Below are 25379 nucleotides of genomic sequence, written 5' to 3'. Positions count from 1 at the left end.
GCTCATCCACATCTTCCACCGTTAACTGAAATTGGAATCTGCCTGCTGTCTCTGTGTGTGTGTGTCTCTGGTATGTGTCAGCTCATCCACATCTTCCACCGTTAACTGAAATTGGAATCTGCCTGCTGTCTCTGTGTGTGTGTGTCTCTGGTATGTGTCAGCTCATCCACATCTTCCACCGTTAACTGAAATTGGAATCTGCCTGCTGTCTCTGTGTGTGTGTGTCTCTGGTATGTGTCAGCTCATCCACATCTTCCACCGTTAACTGAAATTGGAATCTGCCTGCTGTCTCTGTGTGTGTGTGTCTCTGGTATGTGGCCTTCTCTATCTGTTGCCCTGTGCGAACAACCATGACATTATTTGTTTTTCTGGACTGTCTTACCTAAGTTTTATGTGTTGATCTTGTCTTGGCCTCTTGCTATTCTGACTTTTGAAGCAAAAAGTTCACTTTGATTGCCAGGCACTCTTATAGTCACTCATGATTAATTAACGAACTTCAACCCCACCCCTATAACAGTATATATTTGAGCATCCTTAAGGGGTCAGCACATTGCTGGGGGGTGCACATTGCAGGGGCTTCTATCCTTAAGGCTTCTATCTCTAAGTGATTCTTTCTACAAGTGATATGCACTTCATTCTCTGCACTTCAGCGATTGCACGAAGCAAACAATTACAGCAATCTGCACTGGAAAGCAGCTAACAGACTACAGGTGACCCTGTCTCTCTCTTAAGCTCTCCTTCCACTCTGTAACATGCACTCTCTACCACTACTTCTGACACTCCTGACCTCTCTCCTCAAACTCTCTTACCTTCACCCCCCCTCTCCACCCGCCTGCTTATACATATCACCCTGCCTTCTGTCTTCCTCCTACTACTGCTCTTACCAACTCTCGCTCATTCTACATCCATACACTGATAAAACCTCCAGTACTCTGAAACATGCCCCTTCACATAAATCACAGTCCCACATTACCTCCCTCACCCTCCTGCTTCTCCTAATCTCTGGTGACATATCCCCAAACCCTGGGCCACCATCATCTGTCATTGCCCATTGCTCCCATCCCCCTACACCCTCTGGCAGGAGCCGCAACCCACAGAACTTGGTCTCTATTCCTCTTTCCAATACCAGCCCCCCCTTTTCCTGTGCCCTGTGGAATGCACGTTCTGTCTGCAACAAACTCACCGCCCTCCACGACCTCTTCATCACAAATTCCTTTAACCTACTTGCCATTACTGAAACCTGGCTTCATGAATCGGATACTATTTCTCCTGCTTCCCTCTCCCATGGGGGCCTTCTCTGGACTCACTCCCCCAGACCAAGTGGACGGAAGGGAGGTGGAGTGGGAATCCTTCTAGCTCCATGCAGCACCTATCAGGTTCTTCACCCACCTCCCTCTCTGATACTCTCCTCTTTTGAGGCACACTGCATTCGTCTTTTCTCTCCCATTTCTCTAAGAATTGCTGTCATCTACCGGCCCCCTGGACCGGTATCAGCCTTTCTTGATGACTTCTCTGCCTGGCTACCCTACTTTCTCTCTTCTGAAATCCCCACAATTATTCTTGGGGACTTCAACATCCCTGTCAACACTAACACTACTATTACTTCTAAACTTCTCAGTCTAACCTCATCGCTTGACCTAAAGCAATGGATACAGGCTCCTACCCACTCCAATGGCAACACCCTTGACCTTGCCTTCTCCTATCTGTGCACTCCGTGCAACCTTTCCAACAATCCACTCCCACTCTCTGATCACCACCTTATTAGTTTTGCTCTCTCCTTGTCTTCCACCTCTTCTCCCTCCAACCGCCTAACAGTTACACGCAGAAACCTTCGCCACCTCAACCCTTCTCTTCTCTACTCTGCTACTGATCACCTCTATGACAAAATCTCCCCCCTGTCCTGTCCCAACCTAGCTACTTTCGTTTACAACAGCTCACTGTCTTCCTCCCTAGACAAGCTGGCCCCCCTCACTACACGCAGAATTAGGCCCCGACTGCTACAACCCTGGCAAACAGATGACACCAGAAGTCTCAGAAAACGTAGCCGCGCTCTTGAGCGCCTGTGGCATAAGACTAAGACCCAGGAAGACTTCACACAATATAAATCTGCCCTCCTAAAATACTACTCCTGCCTTCACACTGCCAAACAGACCTACTTTATCACACTCATCAACACCTTCTCATCCAGTCCACGTCAACTCTTCTCTACCTTCAACACTCTACTCTGTCCTCCACTGCCTCCACCCACCAACTCACTCACTGCCCAGGAGATTGCCAATCACTTCAAAACTAAGATTGATACAATTCATGAGGAGATCGCCAATGCGCAAAAACCTCCCCCATGCAACACTCCATGTCCACAGATACAATCATTACTTCCCTCATTCAACCCTGCTACTACTACTGAGGTTGCTAAACTTTTATCTAGCACTCATCTAACCACTTGCCCCCTGGATCCTGTTCCCTCGCAAATGCTACGCTCACCCTCTGACTCGATTCTACGCTCTCTAACTCACATTTTCAACCTCTCCCTCTCTTGTGGCATCTTCCCAAACTCTCTAAAACATGCGCTAGTCACCCCCATACTAAAAAAGCCCTCACTGGATCCCACCAATCTCAACAACTTACGTCCCATCTCCTTACTCTCCTTCTCCTCCAAACTTCTTGAAAGACTGGTCTACAACCGATTAAGCGACCATCTGACCATGAATAAACTTCTTGATCCCCTTCAGTCCGGTTTTCGACCTCAACACTCCACGGAAACTGCTCTCCTTAAACTCTCAAATGACCTACTAATGGCTAAAGCCAATGGACACTATTCTGTACTACTTCTCCTGGACCTCTCTGCTGCCTTTGACACAGTGGACCACCCCCTCCTCCTCAAAAAACTCCACTCCTTTGGTCTCCGTGACTGTACTCTTCGCTGGTTCTCATCCTACCTATCCCACCGCTCCTTCAGTGTCACTTACAACTCTACTTCCTCTTCTCCTCTTCCTTTTTCCGTCGGGGTCCCCCAAGGTTCTGTTCTCGGACCTCTCCTTTACTCAATCTACACCACCTCCCTGGGTCAATTGATTGCCTCCCACGGCTTTAAATATCATCTCTACGCTGATGACACCCAAATCTATCTCTCCACCCCCCAGCTCTCTCCATCTGTCTCCTCACGCATTACCAACTTATTAGCAGACATATCAGCCTGGATGTCACATCACTTTCTCAAACTCAACCTATCCAAAACCGAGCTCATGATATTTCCTCCCTCAGGTGCCACTTCCCCTGATCTCCCTGTCAAGATCAACGGCTCAACTATCAACCCATCTCCCCACGCCAAGGTCCTAGGTGTAATCCTGGACTCTGAACTAACCTTTCGACCCCACATTCTATCACTATCCAAAGCTTGCCGCCTCTGTCTTCGCAACATCTCCAAGATACGCCCCTTCCTAACCAATGACACCACAAAGCTTCTAATCCACTCCCTGGTCATCTCCCGCCTTGACTACTGCAACTCCCTCCTCATTGGTTTACCTCTAAATAGGCTATCCCCACTTCAGTCCATCATGAACGCTGCGGCCAGGCTCATCCACCACACAAACCGCTCAGCGTCTGCTACACCCCTCTGCCAATCCCTCCATTGGCTGCCACTCAGTCACCGAATTAAATTCAAGATACTAACTATAACTTACAAAGCCATCCACAACCTGGCCCCTAGCTACATCTCTAACCTAGTCACAAAATACCAACCTAATCGTTCTCTTCGCTCCTCCCAAGACCTCCTGCTCTCAAACTCCCTTGTCACCTCATCCCATGCTCGCCTTCAGGACTTCTCCAGAGCCTCCCCCATCCTCTGGAATGCTCTTCCCCAATCCGTCCGATTTTCTCCTACCTTATCCACTTTCAGACGATCCCTGAAAACTCATCTCTTCAGAGAAGCCTATCTGGCCCCCACCTAACAACTGTACATTTATCTTCTCAATCAGCACATCACCCACAGCTATTACCTCTTGTATCTCTTAACCTTCCCTCTTAGATTGTAAGCTCTAAGTGAGCAGGGCCCTCTGATTCCTACTGTATCAAATTGTATTGTATTTGTACTGTCTACCCTCAAGTTGTAAAGCGCTACGTAAACTGTTGGCGCTATATAAATATTGTATAATAATAATAATAATAATAATAATTCGACAGTACTACTTAGCCTCACATCTGGGGCGCATCCTTGACTGGAGGAGGAATGGTGAGTCCAAACTCTGGGTTCAACTTGAACAATCCCAAACCCTCATACCTCTGAAAAGTGCATTGTGGTGCTATGATGACCTTCCTCATGGAATGAAGTCGCACCCCTTAATTGGCACCACCTTAAGACATAGCCACCAAATCGCCATACAGGCTTCCATTACATCTAAAAACTCCTCTTTGTTCCCTATTCTGGGTCACCCAAACTTTACCCCTGGTTTACAGACAACGGATTACTCCACTCTAAGAGACACGGGCAAGGACCATGTAGCCAAATTCTCCATAGGAGGAACCTGGCCTTCCATATCAGAACTGACTAATCCTACAGGAGACTTCCAACTTACCTTCTGGAAGGCAGCTCAGCTACATCACTTCCTTCATTCCCTTCCAAAACCACAAACCTTTTCCCAACAGCAAACACCGTTTGAGGATCTTTGTACAGGAGAGGGCCCATTGGCCCACATTCTGTCCCAAACATACTCACTAATAAACACGCCAAAAGAACGAGCACCTCTACTCAGTTTGGACAGATGGGAGAGAGACCTTAACTGTACATTCTCAGCAGCACAGCGGCAACACATAATCATACTAGCTCTTAAATCCTCGTCTTGTGCTAAAGTACAGGAAACTAACTTCAAGCTACTTAACCGTTGGTACCTGACCCCCTCCCGGTTGCGAAGATGCTTTCCATCTTCCTCGAATCGGTGCTGGCGCTGTGACGAGGAGGAGGGAACCCTGATTCATATTTTTTGGTCTTGCTCTAAGCTGCGAGACTTTTGGGGAGAGGTCAGGCGCATAACGCAAAAGTGCACAGAATATAATATCCCTGATGAGGCCGCTTTTTTCCTCCTGCATCTTTCTTCCATCCCCATCAAAAAATATAAGAAGTCCCTCACACGTCATTTGCTCAATGCAGCAAGGGCGTGTATCCCACTTTGCTGGAAACAACATCTCCCTCCTGCCACTTCATTATGGCTACGGAGGGTAGAGGAAATAAAGAAAATGGAAGACCTGATCCTCACCGCACAACATAAACAAGAAATACATAAAAAGACCTGGGACATCTGGAACGCATTTATCTACTCCGAAGAAGGCCAGCGCTTACTTAGGTCATGATAACATCTCCACAATTATAAGGATTACACTGTCTAAAAGGAATATGGATCTAGATATCGCCATGTCTCTATCTTTGTCCCCCCCCCCCTTTTTTTTTTTTTTTTCTTCACTCCCTCTTCTTCCTTCTTGTCCCCCCCCCCCCTTCTACATCCCTTCTCCCTACCCTTACCCCTCTACCTGCCCAGGGAATTTAATTCCCATTTTCTAAAAGAAAAGTTGAAAAAGTAGGTGGGGGACACCCTGATGCTGTAGAACTTTGCATAAAGATATTTTGCACTAATAAAGTGACACACCAAAGATATTCACATGTTTCAAGGGTTCATGCTCACATATACATGGTATATTGTCTTGAATTTATGTGACCTCTTTATAGCAAATGTAACAAAACACCAGTACTCATTTATATTTGTATCGCGGGGCCCTCACCCCTGTTTGGAGTTGAATAAAGTTTATATTTGAAAAAAAAAAAAATATATATATATATGGGGCAAAGGAAACAGCTAAAAACAGTTACAAATGATAATCCCTTAGTTTGCAATAAACCATCTTGTATGTTGTACAAACTCAAGTTGAGAAAAGTAGAAAAATAGCGCTGGGCCCACAGGGTTATCCCAGTGGTATTGCTATGTTAAGGTATTGATGTTGACTTTCAGTGTAATCTAACAAAAACTGAAATTGAAGTGCCACACCACTGCTAAGAGGTACAACTTTATTCCAGTAACAGTCAGGGGGACAATCCAAAAAGTAGCCAATGCATTTTGGTCACCTATCTGGACTTCTTAGTTTCTTAGCAGTGATATGGCGCTTCAATTTAAATTTTTGCCTGTATTCAAGCTTAACCTTTTAAAACCTTAAACTAAGGCAACCACAGGAATTAATGGCAACTCTAAATAAGAGAAATATTTCCAAAAATATCAAAAAAGTTTCTGAATCAAAATATATTTGATCTTATATGACCTGTTCAACTGTTCAAACTAGAACTTTAGGCAAAACTTTTTTTCATTTTAGATAGAGTAAGGGGGGATTTTAACCCCTGCAAGGTTTATTTTTGCCTTCTTTGTTGCAATGGGGAGATTTACCTTCACTTCCTGCCCCATAGCCCAAACAGGAAGTGAGAGGAAATCCCTGCAAATTTGGGGAATCTCTTGGGGAGCCTCAGATCACCAGAACTAGTGCCCATTAGAAGATTTCTCCTCTATTACTTTTCTGGGGACAACCCAAAATTTGGTATTTTCTTTTATTTTCACTTCAATGATAATGGTAAACAGGACAAATATAGAGTATAAATCTCCTTAACAGGGACACAGGCAGCAACAAAAACTGTAACAAACAACTGGCCACTGCCCTCACCTATAACTGGCCTTTACAGCAAGGAGCACATGGAAGGGCAACACATACAAAACAAAACCAAAACGAAAATTCCCAGCTCAACTCACCAACCAGTCTGCAACCAATCGAATTACCCTGTCTAACAGTATGCATTAAAAATAGGGGTTTAGTTAGCACACATTTGCTAATACATGAGTAAGCAGAGTCGTTCCAAGGCACGCCTGGAGGTAGCCCATCCCTCCTTAAAGGCACAGGGGCACACTGGACACCCAGCACATAGCAGAATGGCAGCAAAGGTGTCCAGTGTGTCCCCTCACCAATATCAGTAACAAACAACTGGCCACTGCCCCCACCTATAACTGGCCTTCCCAGCAAGGAGCACATGGAAGGGCAGCACATGCAAACCAAAACCAAAGAAAATTCAACTCAACTAATTATTCTAACAGCAATAAAATCTGATAGGTGTTCAAATGCTTCTCCGCTCCATCCAAAACAAAACATTTTTTTCCTTTAGTTATACTTTATATAATGGCAATGATTGTCCATCCAAAAAATTTCCAGGCGTCTCCTGGCCCTCAAATATACTGTAAAGACCACTCTATTGTAATGTAGAAGCCAACAAAAACCATTCGTCAAAACCTGAAATAACTGCTGCAATATGATTGGAAGTTGCCTGCTATAGTCCCAGCCTAAGCATAGGTTCATGTAGGACCAACCTAATATGCAGCCAGACACCTCATTGCAGGATGCTAGCAAAAAAAATGCTCAATGGGGACTGTAACTCTCAAGTCAGAGTCACTTGTAGAATGACATCTAAAGGTATTTCTATATTAGTAGAATAGAGATGAGAGGGATACCTCCAATCAATGCACACCCATATGGGTATGTACAGTTTTCATTGCTGTTCATCACTGATAATACTTGCACATCTGCACTTGTATCCATCAAATTATATAGACTGGTGGTAGCTCAGTAGAAGGCCTCTACAGCACACAGACAATGGATAAATTCAAATTCTGAGAGCTGTATAGATATCCTACACATTCACATTCAGATGTACAATGTTGTAAAATATATACGCACAGAAGTTTCCAGTTCAAATATTGGTGATTTTTCCCCAAGCAGAAGCCAGGACCATATTAAGAAATCCACTGCTAGAGAGTTCCATGGCATTAATAGGGTAAATAACTCTGTTACTATAATGAGGGTTTACTACTCCCCTAGTTTCCAGGCAGCTGCACTGTTCTCTGTTACTCTGTGTATGTGAACTTTTCTGTTGGACCAGATGACTTATGAACACATCTTTGATATTTTTGTTTTGGGGATACAGCAATGATCTTTGAACTGGGGAACTACACCTGTACACAGACAAACATAGGTGTACAATATCTTAGATTGTCCATTGCACCCTCAGGGGATAAACATTTTTTTTTTGTATTTTTCATTTTTGGAGGTTGTATTATCATAACATTTTCAGTTACTTTATGTATTTTTGTTCTACATTTTGAACAGTTAGAACATCCTATGTTGGGGGAATAATAAGGTTGTGATAGTCTATTTCTATGGAATATAGATATTCCTAGGGGTGACAACAAATTTATAATTTTTTGGGAAACTCTAGTTTGGCCCCATTTATTTGTATTATAGTAATATTGAGGACTTGCTTCTGAAGATTCCTGTTGCTGGGTTGTCATCCTTACTCTTCACTTATTTAACACTGAATAAGAAAATGTATACAGTGTTTGGACACCTGATATACAAATGCTTGTTCCAGGCCTGTGACTCACATAGTAATGAAAGAAAGAGAAGGATGACAGTCCCAAAGCTTGAACCTTCAAAGCAATGACAGCTTCCATATTCCTATGACTTTCTTCACTAGTTGTAATTACCTGCCTGGGAAACACACTAAACCCCTTTGTAACTACTCCATTTGGTTTTGTGTAACTGAGTCCCATGTATACAACAGAAAGAAAAACAAAAGTGGACAAGCTGATCACAGCAGCCAGCTTAAAAATGAAAAAATCTGGTAACTGCTCTGAAAACGTTTTCATTTGTTTTACTTTCCATAGGTGAGGATCATTGTCTTTTACCTCTATTTTATAAGAAAAATGGTTTATTCTCTTAGTTTGTTTCAGTTTTTTAAAATGTATTCGTACCTGGGCAGCATGACACTGCCTAAGGTCAACTGGTACATGCCTGTTCAAGATCAACCCTCTTACTCACAACTTTTAGGATTCACTGAACCTTGTGAGCAGAACTTCCAAGGAGTGAATGCTTACAATTCCTACTACCCTTATCAAAGATTCTGCAACCTGAAAAATGCAGTCAGAAGACCCACTACGGCACATGTTGAGGCCGTGCTACGTACAGCCATGTGCAGGTAGAGCTTGAGTGGTTTCCAGCCACCCATGTACACCTTTCCCCAAATTGATATATGCAAACAAGGCCTTGTTGGTGTTAACTCAATCTGATATGTTAATATTTTCATGACATAATTTGTCATGTGATTTTCCAAATTCTGGTCTCTACCTTTTTTTGTATATCATACATTCAGCAACAGACCAGTGATCTCCAAACTACGGTCCTCCAGCTGTTGCAGACCTACACGTCCCATGAGGCATTGTAAAACCCTGACGTTCACAGACATGACGGGAATTGTAGTTCCTTAACAACTGGAGGGCCATAGTTTGGAGACCCCTGCTCTAGACTCTAGACATTTCACATAGAAGCCAGCATCAACATTTTTTAATTCTTACAACATTATAAAACCAACATAAACTTGTACAATGCACTTCTTTTACATTAGGTGTATAGATATGCTTGGTCATAAAATCTGTGGTCAGGGGTTTAAAGGGAAACCTCATTGACACCTGACACCGTCTACTCCAACTGTCCCAAAATTTTCAAGATTAGGTTTAAATTATAAAGATGCAACAGATGTTATCTGCCATAACTGCTATTTTCAGCAACGACCACTGATGAAAGATGAAAATACTGTCACATGGATGAAAATAGCATTCATAATGGCAACAGACACGTGCGGTATAGCTTAGTCAATGGAGCCCTTTATCCTGTATGGAATGTTTGGGTGGCTTCCTTCCAAGCTATCAGACAACCAGGGCAGGATTTACTATGGTGATAACACATGGTGTAGCGCTAGAACAAGATATTGACATATAAATCATGTGTAAAATATATCATACAATGCAATAATTAAACCACATTGCTTAATTAAAGTGCCAAGTGCAAAAGTGCAAAGAGTCGCTGATCGACCAAATAAAAATGCAAATAGATGGTGAATAAAGTTCATATAATGGTGAAAATGCTAATAATTAGACGGTGAATCAGAAAATTAAAGAGCTGCAGATTGAAAAGGAAAGGTATTTGCTGATCCATACATTGGATGATTTCTACCATCCACATTTTGGACGATTTCCACCAGAGCTTCAGCTTCAACTTTCGGTGTACGAGGTCCAGTGTTCCATCTCGGAGTCTACCTATTCAGTATTTTCTGACTGATTGACCCCCTGCCGCTGGCATGTGTGTCCACACCATCCGGTAAGAGTATTTACCCCCAAAATTGGGCCAAGGACGCACTATCCCGGGTGATCCAATTGTGGCTTTTTGGGTTTCTTCATGCATCTTCTCCCCTGTACTGGACCACATCTCGGATCCCTCCTCCCCGAGTGGACTGTTCTAGCATATTGTGGCATTAACACACCATTATATGAACTTTATTCACCATCTAATTATTTCCTTTTTTACCATTATATGAACTTTATTCACCATCTAACTATTTGCATTTTCATTTGGTCGATCAGCGACTCTTTGCACTTTAATTAAGCAATGTGGTTTAATTATTGCATTGTATGATATATTTTGCACATGATTTATATGTCAATATCTTGTTCTAGCGCTACACCATGTGTTATCTGTTTTAATTTGTTGAATTTTGTGTTAGCTGCTTAGACTTACGTTTCAGGTTAGCGCAGTAATCTCACCTCACTCACATTTACTATATGGTACTTCATTGGCCTGTCTTGCATGATTCATTTTGATTTACCATTACTATTTCTGATCTACCCTGGAAATGTAAATTCAACAGCAGATCCAAGGAGGCAAAGGATGCAGGAGCAACACAGAGAAGCCACACAACTGTATGCTATATGTCTGCTAGAGCATAGGCCATACAGCCACCCCCCTTTCCTGCTTTTCTCTGCAGGGTTTTGGCTGGGGCATTTACAATTCAACTGAAGCTCTGGAGAAAAAACAGACAGCACACTACCTCTACATTCTAATCTAAAGCTTCTTCAAATAATTATGTAACATGCCCGATGAGAAGGATTGCATGTGTACACAAGAGCATCATCATTTCTGTGCCTAGGGCTGCATGATCTCTAAATTCTGCTATTTCTAGAATATTTTGATTATTTTATTAACCCCCCTTTACATACAGAATTGTATTTCTGCTTTTCTCTACGTACAGAATTGCTTCTGTTTTGTGGATCATAGTTGCACAAACCTTGGTTTTGGAAAGAATAGGAGCTCCTCTGTCCAGTAGCATTTCCACAACTTGTTCATGGCCGCTCCTTGCCCCGCAATGAAGAGGTGTCAGACCATCCTAGAAAAGCAGAAAGTTTTTAGTTACTGAAGAAGTTTGTATGAATCAGAACCTTTTTTTTTCATCTGCACTTAATTCCATGAGTAGTTTTAGCTATGTGTATTCCTATCTGACCTTGAAGCTGGCAAACCATCTCCCAGTGTGCCAACTGATGTGTGTGCCAACTGATGTGTGTTACCTCCAGTGTATTCACTTCAAGCAACTTTCTTAAAAGAGGGATGATGGATTTAGAAAGCATTAATGTGTGTTATGCAATATTCCTTAAAGGTAACTGTTTACGCATGCAACATACTGGAATACATATATTAGTACCAGTAATAGTATAACAGCACTTGCACTATATGCACTGGATGGTCAAAAATCTGACCTACAACAGCCCTAGAATGGGAGGCTACTCCTAGGACTTAATGTGGATGGTCAAAAGAAGTTAGGTTTTAGTGCTAAGACCCAGTCAAGATCCTAAAGCTGTCTAAAGTATAATTAACAAGTTAAACTCCCTAACACTAAAACACCACAGCTTTTCCATACACATTCACTACTTAAAGGGTTTGTAAAGGAAATTAAAAAAAGAACAAAAACAAACATATCATACTTACCTGCTCTGAGTAATAATTTTGCACAGAGCAGCCCTGATCCTGCTCTTCTTGGGTCCCCCCTCAACGCTCTGGGCCCCTCCCCCTTGCTGAGTGCCCCCACAGCAAGCCACTTGCTATGGGGGCACTCGTGCATGCTCACTCCTGATTTGGCTTTCTCTGTCCATAAGACGCAGAGAGCGTGGCTCAGCCCTGCCCCAAGCTCTCTTCTCACTGGCTGTGATTGACAGCAGATTATGGGAAGTGTAGTGTGCAGAGGGCAGTGCTCATGACCACAACCAAAGTGCACTGCTCATTTTAAACAAACAGAAGTAGGGGGTAAAGGAGAAGTTCAGGAACTCGCAGAGAAAGATACAAAGACTTAGAAAAACACACCTATAAACAATTTAATGAAACATAGAATATAGAGCCATTAAGATGTGGATGTGTATAGATTATTTTTGGTGAATAAAGATATTGTTTACTTTTACTGTCACTTTAATGGCCCTGTAATGTATTTTTCATGAAATTGATTTCTATGCAACATACTCTGTGAGCTCCCAGACCTCTTCTCTTCCTTCTCACTTCTGTGTGTTAGGAACGAACAGTGCACATTAGTTGTGGTCATATGCACTACTCTATACATACTACAGATCCATAGTCCCTTGTCTATCTTGGGAGGGAATAAGAGAAGGTGGTTTTGTTCCAACATACAGTGGGACCATGGAAAACAAATGTAGCCACCTCTTATGCCCTGTACACACGGTTGGATTTTCCGACGGAAAATGTGTGATAGGACCTTGTTGTCGCAAATTCCGACCGTGTATAAGCTCCATCACACATTTTCCATCAGATTTTCTGACACACAAAGTTTGAGAGCAGGATATAAAATTTTCCGACAACAAAATCCGTTGTCGAAAATTCCGATCGTGTGTACACAAATCCGACGGACAAAGTGCCACGCATGCTCAGAATAAATAAAGAGATGAAAGCTATTGGCCACTGCCCCGTTTATAGTCCCGACGTACGTGTTTTACGTCACTGCGTTTAGAACGATCGGATTTTCCGACAACTTTGTGTGACCGTGTGTGTGCAAGACAAGTTTGAGCCAACATCCGTCTGAAAAAATCCTAGGATTTTGTTGTCGGAATGTCCGAACAAAGTCCGACCGTGTGTACGGGGCATAACAGAAAATAGAAACACAACTGTCAAAAAAAAAAAAGATATTAAAATACATACTTGAACATAATTAGTTTTTTTACAGAATTTATTACGACTTTAACCTTCCCCTACCTGAACTGAACCTAATTCTTAAAGTGAGAAGCTGCCCCCTAACAACATCTTAGCTCTAACAGTTATAACACCCCCAACACTAGCCTAACACATATGCACTTCCTTATCCCCTGCAGTAGAATGCTTACCTTATCAAGCACTGGGGGCAGTAAAACAACCGTACCCCATTGAAAACGAACATTGTGATCTCTCTGCTCTAAAAACAAACGATCTGCAAATAGGATGCCATACACACGTATCCTTATGTACACTATGGATATTCTTTTGGGTTGTACCCAATAACAGACAAGCAAAGCTTTTCAGAGGTAAAACACCCCCCCCCCCCCCCATTCATTGAGGCTGATCAAGAAGAAATGTTGCATATGCCTTTTTTTAGTTAGTATATGCAAAGACTAAAGGCTGGTCCATGCCACAAAAACGCGCTCCAGATTTGTTCCGGATGCGTTTCTGCATGCGCATTTTTGGCATGTTTATGAGGCATTTCCGGATGCATTCCAGATGCTTTTTTTCTTCTTTTTTCACTGTACTGTGGTCCGGTGCATTCTGATGCGTTTTTATATGTTTTACTGCGTTCCAGTACAGTCCAGTGCAGGAAAAATGCAGCATGTTTTACTTTTTTTTCTGGAACTGGAAAGCCCTGGAACTGACCGCACTGGTGTCAACTATGCCATTGGAAACCATATAACCTACTTTCCATCCGTTTTTGATGCAGAAAAAAAAACAAACTGGACTGCATGTGGTATGAACTGGCCCTAAGACAAACTGTAATGTCCTCTTGTTTTTAGAACAGAATTGTGTAGGATTGAATCAGGAAGGATTGTTTTTCGACTTTGGAAACGTGGGTTGTTTACCATAGCAATTTTGGCACACTTTGATACCTAGTGCTTTTTTTGTTTGTTTTTTACCTATTACTGAAAGAGAACGGCAAACTGCAGAGAAAATAAATTGAGAAAAAGAAAACAAACATAAAAACTAGGTTTTTAAAAAATGTGCTAAAGATGAACACATTGGGGGAGAGTTAGGTTACTTTCACACTGAGGCGGTTTTCAGGCGTTGGCCTCTGAAAAGCGCCTCCCATGCATTGCAGTGTGTCTTTTCACACTGGGGCCGTGCGCTTGCAGGACCTAAAAGTACTGAAAGCAGTATCTTTGGGGTGGGTTGGGAGCGCTGTAAATAATTCTCGTGCTGTGTAATCTTCCCCCCTCTAAACTGTGAAAAAACCTCCCTGAACCTGGCACTTACTGTATCCCCTCTCTGCCGTGACCATGAAAATCAGGGCTGCTCAGCCCTGACCACCATGGTCAGAGTATGTCCCGGCATCATACGCTGGTTTCCCCTCTGCTCCCCCTCACCCCTACCTTCCTGCATGTCATCTCCTTCCCTTGTCTGTCTCCGGCCTGCCCCCCCCCACCGCTATTATTGTAAAATAAAAACCTAAAATTGTCACTGCCAGCCCCTCTATTAGAGGGTGGCATAGCACACTATGTGAGTAGTTTTCAAAAACGAGCATTCTAAATACCAAATTTGAGCGGTCTTCAGGCCGGTCACCTGAATCTACGATACAGAGCTTCTGCGGAAGAGACGAGCGGCCACGTGATCTCCCCGGCTGACATCAGAGGGAGATCACGGCCCCTCCCGCAGAAGACATCCATCGCAGCGGTAAAGTGTCCACGAGTCATGTGACCAGCCTGAAGACAGCTCAAATTCGGTATTTAGAATGCTTGTTTTTGAAAAACAGCCCACTAATAGAGGGGCTGGCATAGTCTTATATATTTGGGTTAACAAACCCTTTAATGCATTCTATGCATTAAGATAAAAAGTCTTCTGCGTGCAGCAGCCCCCCTCAGCCCCCCTAATACTTATCTGAGGTTCCTCTAGCACCAGCGATGTTGTAGGAATGTCTCGGCCATCCGTGACTCCCCTCCTCGTTGGCTGAGACAGCAGCGCGACGCCATTGGCTCCCGCTGCTGTCAATCAAAGTCAGTCAGCCAATGAGCATAGAAAGGGGGCAGGGCCGGGCTGCAGCTCCGTGTCTGAATGGACACATGGAACTGTGACTTGGCTCGGGTGCCCCCCTAGCAAGATGCTTGCTGTGGGGGCACCCAACAAGAGGGAGGGGCCAGGAGAGCCGAAAAGGAACCAGAGAAGAGGAGGATCCGGGCTGCTCTATGCAAAACCACTGCAACAGTGGTCAGACATGTCAAATCGCATGCCAAATTGGATCCTATTGCCAGCAATAGCACAGTCCGAATCGGTGGGACACTGATTTTGCGGCGCCGCACCGATTCTCAAAAGTAGTTCCTGCAGTACTTTTGGCAACTTTGGGGGCGATTTCAATAGAAATCTGCATGCATAAACCCGCACAGATGTCTGTCAAATCACCCCCGAAGTCACACTGAAATGCTGGTTTGAAATCGTGTAAGTTCAGCTGAACTCGCACAATTTCAAACCGACATTTCTGTCTGACTTCAGGGGCGATTCGACAGACATCTGTGCGGGTTTATGCATGCAGATTTCTATTGAAATCGCCCCCAAAGTTGCCAAAAGTACTGCAGGAACTACTTTTGGGAATCGGTGCGGAGCTGCAAAGTGCCATTGCCGGCACTAGGATCCGATTTGCCATGCCAAATCGGCCCAATGTGAACGTGGGCTAAAACCTGGAAGCTGATTGGTTTCTATGTAGAACTGCACCAGATTTTGCACTCTCTAGTTTTATTAAATCTCCCCACTGCCATCTTCATAATCATGAGGCGACCTCTCCATCCTATTAAATGAAGTATGCTTTTCGTATAGAAAAAAAATTAAGTAGCAATTCTTCAACCTTTTATACGGTTTTTATAGGCCCCGTAGCTAGCCAAAACATCCTGCCCTGTTCCCCTTGCTATTTTTTGTAATTCAGACAAACAATCCTGGGAAGCTGCAAACATCTAGCACCTTCTTATACTAGACAAACACATTTAAGTAGTATTTAAGTCTACCCAAGGAAACGATAAAGCATTGAATCCTAAATACTGTCAATGATGTATGTCAACTTGTAAAGAAGCATACTACTCAGAAATAGTAGTAATCAAACACTATAACTACTGAAACTAGTGTAATAGCAGTTGTCTGTACACAGGGTGGCGCTGTTAATCAAGAAGTAAACCTTTCCTTTGAAGTACCTCCTGCAGAATCACTTGCAAACCATGAAGTTATAAAAAAAATCTAATTTTAGGGGCTCAAAATGGCGTGAAAGAAATATTTTCAAAATGTAAAGAGAAAAACAAATCAGCGCAATAAAATGACCCCAATATATATAAAAGCTGCTGAACACTAAGGGTCAAAATTCAAATCCCTAAAATAAAATATACAAAAGACAGTGCAGCGCTAAACAGTCTGTGAGGTGAGCTGCCATTCTTACTATTGGTGGAGGTTCGTTTTCCCACGAAGCCACTTGCATGATTGTATCTGTAGTTCATCACTAAAGACCTCACGGATTGTCTTTTATATTTGATCTATGGACATTTTGATTTGATTTATGGACTGTTTAGCGCTGCACTGTCTTTTGAATATTTTCAAAATGTTTACAGCTCTAGAGGGGTATACATAAGGACATTAACAGTAACACAATATGTGTTATATATATATATATATATATATATATATACACAGTATCTCACAAAAGTGAGTACACCCTCACATTTTTGTAAATATTTTATTATACCTATTCATGTGACAACACTGAAGAAATTACACTTTGCTACAATGTAAAGTAGTGAGTGTACAGCTTGTATAACAGTGTAAATTTGCTGTCCCCTCAAAATAACTCAACACAGCAATTCGTTGTCTAAAACGCTGGCAACAAAAGTGAGTACACCCCTAAGTGAAAATGTCCAAATTGGGCCTAAAAGTGACAATATTTTGTGTGGCCACCATTATTTTCCAGCACTGCCTTCACCCTCTTGGGCATGAGGTTCACCAGAGCTTCACAGGTTGCCACTGGAGTCCTTTTCCACTCCTCCATGATGACATCACAGAGCTGATGGATGTCAGAGACCTTGCGTTCCTCCACCTTCTGTTTGAGGATGCTCCACAGATGCCTAATAGGGTTTAGGTCTGGAAACACGCGTGGCCACTCCATCACCTTTACCTTCAGCTTCTTTAGCAATGCAGTGGTCGTCTTAGAGGTGTGTTTGGGGTCGTTATGTTGGAATACTGCCCTGTGACCCAGTCTCCGAAGGGAGGGGATCATGCTCTGCTTCAGTATGTCACAGTACATGTCGGGATTCATGGTTCCCTCAATGCAATGTAGCTCCCCAGTACCGACAGCACTCATGCAGCCCCAGACCATGACACTCCCATCACCATGCTTGACTGTAGGCAAGACACACTTGTCTTTGTACTCCTCACCTGTTTGACGCCACACACGCTTGACACCATCTGAACCAAATAAGTTTATCTTGGTCTCATCAGACCACAGGACATGGTTCCAGTAATCCATGTCCTTAGTCTGCTTGTCTTCAGCAAACTGTTTGTGGGCTTTCTTGTGCATCATCTTTAGAAGAGGCTTCCTTCTGGAATGACAGCCATGCAGACCAATTTGATGCAGTGTGCCGTGTATGGTCTGAGCACTGACAGACTGACCCCCCACCCCTTCAACCTCTGCAGCAATGCTGGCAGCGCTCATACGTCTATTTCCCAAAAACAACCTCTGCATAGGACGCTGAGCACGTGCACTCATTTTCTTTGAACAACCATGGCGAGGCCTGTTCTGAGTGGAACTTGTCCTGTTAAACTGTTGTATGGTCTCAGCCACCGTGCTGCAGCTCCGTTTCAGGGTCTCGCCAATCTTCTTACAGCCCAGGCCATCTTTATGTAGAGCAACAATTCTTTTTTCCAGATCTTCAGAGAGTCCTTTGCCATGAGATGTCAAGTTGAACTTCCAGTGACCAGTATGAGAGAGTGAGAGCGATAACACCAAATTTAACACACCTGCTCCCCATTCACACCTGAGACCTTGTAACACTAACGAGTCACATGACACCGGGGAGGGAAAATGGCTTATTAGGCCCAATTTGGACATTTTCACTTAGGGGTGTACTCACTTTTGTTCCCAGTGTTTTAGACATTAATGGCTGTGTGTTGAGTTATTTTGAGGGGACAGCAAATTTACACTGTTATACAAGCTGTACACTCACTACGTTACATTGTAGCAAAGTGTCATTTCTTCAGTGTTGTCACATGAAAAGATAGAAGAAAATATTTACATAAATGTTAGGGGTGTACTCACTTTTGTGAGATACTGTATATATTGGTCTAGAAAGACGTATTAAAATAGGTCTTATGTTTGATTTGTTTTTATTACCTCTTTTTTTTATTCTTTCTTTGTATTTAAACATATTTTTCTCTGTCAGTAAATGTCAGCAGGCAATTATACTCAAAGGTTTATAATCTTGGTATCAAATGTCTAACCTACTATTTAATAATAATGGAGATGACCCTTCCTCTTTGTCACTAGAACTAATTTGTGCTTCATAACACCCACATCTGGTTTTTTTTTAAAATGTAATATATATTGATATGGTGGTAAAAATAATATAGTGTGTTAATGTGGTACAATTACAAAGTGGGTGCATTTCAAAGCATGTAACATATACTAACAAGCTCTGCCATCTTTTTCCTTAATCCCAACTGAGAGAGCAGTTTCATCTTGTACATATATTTATTAGGACAGCTTCTGACTAATGTCACCCTCTGGTGATGAACCTTGTTAAGTCTCCAGTCAGTGGTTATTACCTCCCAGCAGTGTAGCATGTTCCCATTACTACAGTAAGAGTGCTACAAGGAGCCCCATGGCAGAAAATATTTTATTAAATTTAAATGGTTAACATCTGGAAAAGAAAACACTTTGGGCTAAGTTGACTAATGGGCAAAACGCCTGAACCCGTGGATGCTGAGAGGTAGTGTGCAGACAACTCCGCATCATAAATGACTTGCATCCAGCAAATATCTATGCTGTTAAACAGGTTTGATGTTCTCTTTATGTTAGGCTTAAAAATACTAGACTTTTGCTTTAAATATATGAGAATTTTGCAAGGGCTTTTGCACTGAAAAAAATTGAGATTATGTTGCTGCTGTAAATAACGTAGATTATATTTTCTGATACACAGCCCACCTCCTGTGGGGCTTGTTTACACTGGCATCACCCTCTGAAGAGCAATCCACAGTGTAGCACTTTTTAGAGAGAGCTTTACAGGTGGGGAGGAGGTGTTAGGGCTCTTTCTCACGGGGCGGATCAGTGATGATCCGCCCCGTGAACACCCGCTTGCTCAGCGGGGATCGCTCCGCCGATCCCCGCTGAGCAGGAAGATGACAGGTCCATCGCTGCACGCTGTGCAGCTACGGACCTGTCAGAGCGCCGCTCTCCCCTATGGGGGGATCGGATGATGACGGACCGTAGTGTCCGTCGTCACCCGATCCGATCCGAAAACGGATGGAAAAGTAGGTTTTTCCTCCGTTACACTTTTCGGATCGGAGCGGGGTCGGATGTCAGCGGACATGTCACCGCTGACATCCGACGCTCCATAGGGATGAATGTATGTCCGTTTTTCATCCGAAAACGGAAGGATGAAAAACGGACATACGGATCCCTCGTGTGAAAGAGGCCTTAAGCTACTTTCTCATCGCCTGTTTTAACAGCTATAACCACGTCGCAACCATGTGCTGCAACCATTATATGCGGTTGTGGGGTATGCCATCAAGCGCAATATTTTTTGCCATGTTTTTCTACTGCCCCCCCAAACACAAAGGCTGTAATCCGTGAATTGACTCAGGCTAGGTTTCCACTAGTGCGTCCCCAAAGTCGCGCGATTTTGCCGCGATTTTTTACCGCGATTTTACCGCGACTTTTTACCGCGATTTGAAGCAATGCCTGTATCTATGGACCTCAAGTCGCATCAAAGTGGGACCAAAGTAGTGCAGGGACTACTTTGAAGTCGCTGCGACTTGAAGTCGCACAGATATGAACGGTACTCATTGGAAATCATGGGAAACAATTTGTCATGCGACTTTTCAGTCCCAAGTCGCATGAAAAGTCGCACTAGTGGAAACAGAGCCTAAGTGCCGGTTCACACTACCGCGACTTGGGATCCGACTTGTCAGACCTCAAGTCGCCCCAAGTCGCTTGACATCTGAAAGTCCATGTAAGTGAATGAGAGCCGTCTATATGTACGCTACTGAAGTCGCTCCGACTTCAGAAAAGGTCCCTGTACTACTTCAAGGCGACTTGTAGGCGACTTGTACCCATTGATTTCAATGGAAGTCGCCTACAAGTCGGATCGTGGTCTATAGTGAAGCGACTTCACAGGAAGAGAAGATGTTTTTTTCAAGCAAACCCCTCCCTCCCCCAGAGCGGATTGTAGTTTGATTGGCCACTGGAAAGTCGCCTGTCTTGGAGGCGACTTGAAGTCGCCTTGTAAGTCGCCCCAAGTCGCGCTGAAGTCGCGCTGAAGTCGCCTTGCTAAGTCGCGCTGTAAGTCGTGTTGCCCCTGTGTGAACCAGCGCTAAGACAATAGGGTTGATTTACTAAAACTGGAGAGTGCAAAATCTGGTTCAGCTGTGTATAGTAGCCAATCAGCCTCTAAATTCAGCTTGTTCAATTAAGCTTTGACAAAAAAAAACCTGGAAGTTGATTGGTTTCTATGCAGAGCTGCACCAGAATTTGCACTCTCCAGTTTTAGTAAACGAACCCCTATGTCTTGTAGACAACAGTGGCTTGACATTGTTACAAGAACAAAAAAAAATACACTAAAGGTTCATAACAAGTACTGATAATGGAATTTTTAAAGCCACATCTATTAAAATGGTATTGGTATCACACTTTTTATTCCTTTTGCAAGTTTATTGCCTTACTTGACAAAAGATATGTACTGTAATTCTGGTCAGCCATTCTTATGATACACACAATGACAGCTAGTCACTCTCCTACTTCCTGATTTGAAGCTGAATTCCAAGCAGATCTAAAATACCAAAATTAGCGAAGCTCTGTGTTCATCAACCTCCCCGGTGGTATGATTATGTCAGATTTTTGAATGTCAAAGCAGTACATTGTTTTGCATGGAAACTTGGCGTTTTATATTGTAGGCCTGTGATTCTTAGGAAAAACACACTTAAATCTTTCCAAACCAGAGTCTAGGAGATATCCTGGGTATGATAAAGTTTGAAACAGTCTCGAGTGTGGCTCGGGGTTACCGCTCTTGGTATTGAAAATTCACCCCAAGCCACACCCGGGAATACCGCCAGGGAGGTTAATACATCAATGAATGTGTTGGATAAGTTCACCACTGGAACATGTTTTTAGGGTATTTCATTTGGAAAGTGTACCATGTTTCAGCTCCTGCCCCCTCTCCCCCCTCCCTGTGGCAGCAGGTGGGGGTTCTTCTCCTCACACCTGCTGTCACTATTTAAAACAGCGTGGTTGTGTAGGGCTCCGGCCACACAGCTGTGTCATTCATTCACAGATTCCTGTAAATGAATAAACTACCATCTTCCGCTGCAGCAGATAGTTTCTATGGGCTGTGGGGGTTCTGATGAACTCTCTTGTAGTCCACTGATATGTCCTTTGGCTTTTAAACAGAAAGCCCATACAGAGGTAGGAGCTAAAAGCCAGAGGACATGTCTGCAGGAGCCCACATTGCACCCGTGATCTACTGATCACAGCTGCAATGCTTCCCAGGCTCACGTAGGAAAGAATAGTAAATGCACATTTTTTTATGCCAAAATATGTACATTATTTCTTCTGTAAAGGCGAACTTATCCTTTAAGCACAAGCAGTGTAAGTACCTGAATTTACTTAGTATCAGCCTCTTGCAGTCCCAGGACAGAAAAGCTCAGACTGGTACTGTAAGAAGCAGAACAAGGAGCTAGTAAGTTGTGCTGCAGTGCTCATGTGCTAAGAATGGACATACTGTATACAGAATGAGAGAGAGATGAGATCATTAGTTTGATACTTCTCCTTTCACTGTCCAATCGCAGGCTGGGGAAGGGACACCACCTGAAGGTGTTACTGCGGAAGAGAAAAATAGGGGTTTGCCTGGGGTTTAGCTTTAAAGGCAAAGTCCACCTTTTGCAAAAAAAAAAGAAAAAACTAATAATAAATGCACATACAGTATATTTGCAAAAAAAAAAATAAAAGAGTGTGCATTTGTTATTTTGAAGATGCGCCTGCAGTGGATCACAGTTGCAATGCCAGACATGCTCTTCCTCCGGCTCCATGTCCATACTGAGGCACAGACTTTCAGTTAGAGACTTGGAGGAAATGTCCATGGAGAGGAACAAATCCTCTGCCACTATGGTAGCAGATAGGACGTGTAGTTTACTCATTCACAGATCTCTGTAAATAAATGACATGACTGTGTGGGTGGAACTATGGGGGAGAAGAACCCCAGCACCTTGTCAGAAGGATGCCCTCTTTGGGAGGTGGTGGTTCTGCATGGCACCACGTTACCCTGTGAATATGGGTGTAATGTAACACAGTGGGGCAGATTTACTAAAACTGGCGCACTCGGAATCTGGTGCAACGCTGCATGGTAACCAATCAGCTTCAGCTTGATCAGTTAAGCTTTGATATTAAAACCTGGAAGCTGAGTGCTTTCTATGCAGAGTTGCACCAGATTTTGCTCCAGTTTTAGTAAATAGCCCCCAGTGTAAAGCCTCATACACGCAATCAGATTTTTGAATGACCGTTCATCCGTTTTTTGTTGCATGCTAGTCTCATGTCGAAAGTGAAGAGGTTACTCGCCATACGAAAATTCTCGTACGACAGAATACAACTTCAGAAGTGAGGTCATGTGCTGAATAGTTTTGTATGTATTCTTTCGTTTCTGAGCAAGCTCTTATGATTTTTGTTCGGACGAAAACCGCACTAATTAAATGAAAATCGGACGTTGAGTTCACGTACGACAGAAATGTTATAGCCTGCACATCAAGCTTTTGTCTGACGAAAAACCGGAATCGGTTGTCGAAAAAGCACCATACACCAATGATCCGAAAATTGGCAGATCGTTCGTCGGACAACATTTTACTTCCGATTTTCATATCGTGTGTACGGGCCTTTAGAGTTAAGCTCGCCATGCACTCGTAGATTTTCAAATGAACGTTCATACAAACATTTGTATGAAAATTTCCAGTACATTTGGTGACTTGCCAAATGTTGTTCAAATGACTTTAAAATTTGGTTTGCTTTTAACATTTGGTTTTGGAATGAATGGACTTTCCAGCACCAAAACCACATTCACTTTCAGAAACTAATTGTTTTGAGAAAAAAAAAATCTATCCTGCCCCCTTTCAAATGTTCTCATCACTGTGGCCTAAAACAAAAGTTGATTCAACCTCACTAATAATTAGAAAAATCAAACAAACATTTAAAGATTTCAAGTAAAAATCTACTAGTGTATGGCCAGCTTTAGCCTTTAACCACTTGCCGACCCCGCCCGCCGATATACGTTGGCACAATGGCAGCGGTGGGCAAATGGTGCACCTGTATGTCCCCTGTAATTTGCAGGGCTAGTGGGCGTGTGTGCACCCGCTGCGTACAGCGTGACCGTGCCCGCCGGTCCCACGGACTCGATGTCCGTCGGTGTCCCGCCCCCTAGTGTTTAACCCTCTTCCCTGCCAGTGTCATTTACACAGTAATCAGTGCATTTTTATAGCACTGATAGCTGTATAAATGACAATGGTCCCAAAATAGTGTCAAAAGTGTTCGATGTGTCCGCCATGTTGCAGTCACGATAAAAATTGCAAATCGTCGCCATTACTAATAAAAGAATTAATAATAAAAATGCCATAAATCTATCCCCTATATTGTAGACTGTATAACTTTTGCGAAAAACCAATCAATATACGCTTATTGCGATTTTTCTTACCAAAAATATGTAGAAGAATACATATTGGCCCAAACCGAGGAAAAAATGTTTTGTTTTTTTTTTTTATATTTTTTGGGGGGATATTTATTATAGCAAAAAGTAAAAAATATTGCTTTTTTTTCAAAACTGTTGCTCTTTTTTTGTTTATAGCACAAAAAATAAAAACCGCAGAGGTGATCAAACACCACGAAAAGAAAACTCTATTTGTGGGAAAAAAAGGACGTCAATTTTGTTTTGGTGTAACGTTGCACGACCGCGCAATTGTCAGTTAAAGCGATGCCGTGCCGAATCGCAAAAAGTGCTCTGGTCAGGAAGGGGGTAAAATCTTCCGGGCTGAAGTGGTTAAGATCCCTGCTTGGTGGGTCAGTTTTACTTACTTAACTTTACTAGATAAATCCCCTGTTCAGGGGAGAAAGACGAGGACATGGATTCTCTATCCAACAGGGAAACTGAAGGACAGGAGGCCACATAAAAAGCTTGATCGCTGAATCTGAAAGATGAATTGCTTAACCAATATCTGTGTTTGCCACCTGTCTAGCTGTAATGAAAATGCGTGTAGCACAACATTGGCTGTACAAAACTACAAATCCCTTGGCAGGTAAAATGGTAAACATTTACCACTTCAACTGTTTAGGGATTTGATTTCAACTTGTGTTTAATTTGTACTGGCCTTTTAAACAGATTTCCCACAGCCAACATACGTGAGCTGCGAAACAAGCCGATCGACATCAGGAAATAGGTCCGATCTCACATGACATATCTCACCTCCAGGTCCATTTATGTATAATTCAGAAAGCGAAGGACTGGCTGCTCTCCAGAAAATCAATACTGCAGTATCAGCGTTACGTAAGATATGATGCGTGAGTTATAAGCTAAATGCACATTCAGCATCTCAGTCAAAAGATGTTTCTGCCTTCCAGACGCACTCATTAAAATGTATGATATCTGAAGCCGCTTTTTGATAAACAGACCTTTCATGTTGTTTTTCTGCTCAGAGTAGTGTTGCTAAGTGCCATAGATTTTCCTGAACTGGCCCCGAATGTGCAGTACAGGATTTCCCAAAGCGAGCTGGCAGGGAATGAGAGACTTATTTTTAACAGGTTCCAGCTGGTCTTAATTCAGCTGGTACCGCTGCCATTCATGTCTGACCTAACGATTATTATGTGGGTTGCAGAGAACAGACCTTCATGCCTGCTAATGTTTCATGTTCTCCTGTCAGGGTCATACACCTGCCATCTACTTTAAGGGCTTGTTCACACCATGACTAGTGACTCGCGGTATTCTGCACTGGATAAATGCAGGTCACTGCAAGGGCAC

General features: G+C 43.0%; 1 protein-coding gene across 33 annotated transcripts in view; it reads right to left on the bottom strand.

Moving 5' to 3' along the window:
- The window catches only part of ANK3 (ankyrin 3), a 902861-nt gene that overhangs the window by 230355 nt on the left and 647127 nt on the right, over positions 1 to 25379 (bottom strand). For all 33 annotated transcript variants that reach the window (XM_073596276.1, XM_073596279.1, XM_073596287.1 and 30 more), the window contains one exon: positions 11198 to 11296. In XM_073596276.1, the coding sequence (XP_073452377.1) occupies positions 11198 to 11296 (99 nt within the window). The remainder of the gene's footprint in view (positions 1 to 11197; positions 11297 to 25379) is intronic.

This window comes from Aquarana catesbeiana, linkage group LG08 (genome assembly GCF_042186555.1).
Source record: "Aquarana catesbeiana isolate 2022-GZ linkage group LG08, ASM4218655v1, whole genome shotgun sequence".
NCBI lineage: Eukaryota > Metazoa > Chordata > Amphibia > Anura > Ranidae > Aquarana > Aquarana catesbeiana.
The sequence above is the reverse complement of the archived record's forward strand: the minus strand, read 5'-3'. Positions and strand labels throughout refer to the sequence as shown.